This window comes from Brassica oleracea, unplaced genomic scaffold (assembly GCF_000695525.1).
Source record: "Brassica oleracea var. oleracea cultivar TO1000 unplaced genomic scaffold, BOL UnpScaffold02243, whole genome shotgun sequence".
In the NCBI taxonomy this organism is placed as follows: Eukaryota; Viridiplantae; Streptophyta; class Magnoliopsida; order Brassicales; family Brassicaceae; genus Brassica; species Brassica oleracea.
In genome coordinates, this window is record NW_013618773.1 from 1 (window position 1) to 2124 (window position 2124).

Below are 2124 nucleotides of genomic sequence, written 5' to 3' on the forward strand. Positions count from 1 at the left end.
TTTAATTACTAAAATAATGAATAAGAAACCCAAATGGGGTTATGGGTTAATCATGCTCTAAGATGTTAAGAGGTAAATGATTGTTTGTATATATTGAAGAATCTAAGAACTTTTCTTAAAGAATGACCAAAAGAGCCAAATGAATATTGCACTACAGAGATTGGACTGGAGATTATTACACAATTCATTCTTACAAAATACGTCTTCTACAGATTCTATCCCTGTTTTGTGTTCTTCTAATCTCTTCCCAAAGCCTGAAACCAAAGAAGCACCCCAAATGCATCTTTCAGTTTCCAGAGACATCATCCAAAAATACATGGAACAAAACAAACCAGATTAGTCAATCCACAGAACCAATAGCTCTGAGATTTCAACTGTTACCTGCAATTAATGTGGTGAAGTTAATAGATGACTCCCTAGGGAAACCGAAGCAGAGATGATCCTCTTAAGTCTTAAGCTGGAGGAAGTGTGCGACGACATGTTGGGCACTCCATCTTTATGTCCGTCCATCTCTGTAAGCATCCCGAGTGGAATAAATGCTCGCACGGCGTTACCATGCAATCATTAGTGCGCCTCCTGAGATCAATTGTGGCCATGCAGATTACGCAGTCCCTGCTTCTGTTTACATCATGATCCAATCGTCTGTAGTAGTTGTATTTCTCAGGTAGCATCTGCCAAGCAAAACACAAATGAGTTCTTGATTTATTGAAAAAAAACTCGAAGAAACTTACTATTGATCCAAAAAAAGATATCGGAACCACCAACACACCTTCCGAGGAACAAAGCAACGCGACCCGAAATAATGCTGAAGAAGAAGAACAGCAGCTTGAAACCCGATGAACGCGCACAGGCCTATACACCAGGCCTTGCTGGTCTCTACACGCATGAAGTTCTTGGGGCATCCAAATACATACAGCGGTATGGCAAGCCGTGTAACCGTCATCCCCAAGATATAATAAGGGTGCAGAGGCTTTCTAGAATCACGAACAACGTTTGCAACTATCTGCGGAATCCAAAATGAGTACATGACAAGGAGGATCCACCGCATGTAGTTGTGGAGCTCATACATTATCAATATGCCTCCAAGTAGGATTCCATCTGTTACAATGAGAGAAACATCAAACATTCTGTGAGAATCCGAAGCATTTACTTGATGAACAAAAATGAAAGACAATAAACTAAAATACTTACAGAAACGGCTGTAGAGAAAGGAGAGCTCACGCCTCATTGTCTCCCAGCCCTCACCGCTGTTTGAAGGCCGGGTTGCTTTCCATATGGCCAGAAGATATCTCATCTCAAATATCGAGAACACTACGAATTTGAAGAACGCTGCTGTTGCAAACGCGTTAAATAATGATTCTGCATACGAAGAAGTGAAGTCTTTATCTTACAGGATGACTAAGAAAAGCATGAAAAGGTTTCATTGATATATATATATATGCACGTACGTACCAACTAATATCCCGGCTGTAAGATGTAAAAGGCATAGATAAGAATCCATGATGGCTTGCTGCCCGATCATTACAATGGAGACCTTTGCAGCACCCTTGTATTCAAGAAGAGTTATATCCCAGCGTGTGTTAGGCATCATTATCTTCCTTTAAAATGGATCAGATCAAATTAACAAAATATGAGAATCTTACAGATTGTGTGTTACTGTGCTCCATTTGCCGTATCAACAAAAGAACCTGGAGGAAGGAGACCTAAGGACGATAACAAGTCAAGGAACCCACTAAAACTGCTACGGTGTTGGTCATTCTGTGATGGATTGGACAAAAGGATACAAAAGTGACCATCAGTGTATAGTTGACAGCTTTGTTGTAGTAGACTTCAACGTTAATGGAGGTTGCATTGAGCAACAAGGGGGAGAAGCAATCTCCGTCGTCATCTACTGCAGGACTTTCCATCAATCCTTCAATGTGAAAATAATCTTTGTCTCCACCTAACCAAAATTAAGTAAACTTCTCTCAAAGTCGGTCCAGAGTTAACTAAGAAGTCAGTAGCAGAAGAGAGGGCATACATACTGTTTTGAGTAGAAGAGGCTCGGGATATCTGAGCTGCTATTTCGATATTACAATGCTTCTCCATCTCATGTATTGGAGCTGGAAAAAACACAATGACAAT

General features: G+C 40.5%; 1 protein-coding gene across 1 annotated transcript; it reads right to left on the bottom strand.

Moving 5' to 3' along the window:
- Positions 1-93: 93 nt before the first annotated feature.
- LOC106321639 (transmembrane E3 ubiquitin-protein ligase 1-like) lies at positions 94-2118 on the bottom strand. Its single transcript, XM_013759881.1, has 8 exons — positions 2025-2118; positions 1785-1942; positions 1644-1703; positions 1453-1546; positions 1192-1359; positions 770-1098; positions 382-671; positions 94-254 (listed from the first exon to the last, which is right to left on the bottom strand). The coding sequence occupies exons 1-7, from the start codon at positions 2086-2088 to the stop codon at positions 453-455; spliced, it is 1092 nt and encodes a 363-aa protein (XP_013615335.1). The 5' UTR covers positions 2089-2118; the 3' UTR covers positions 94-254; positions 382-452.
- Between the last annotated feature and the right edge of the window lie 6 nt (positions 2119-2124).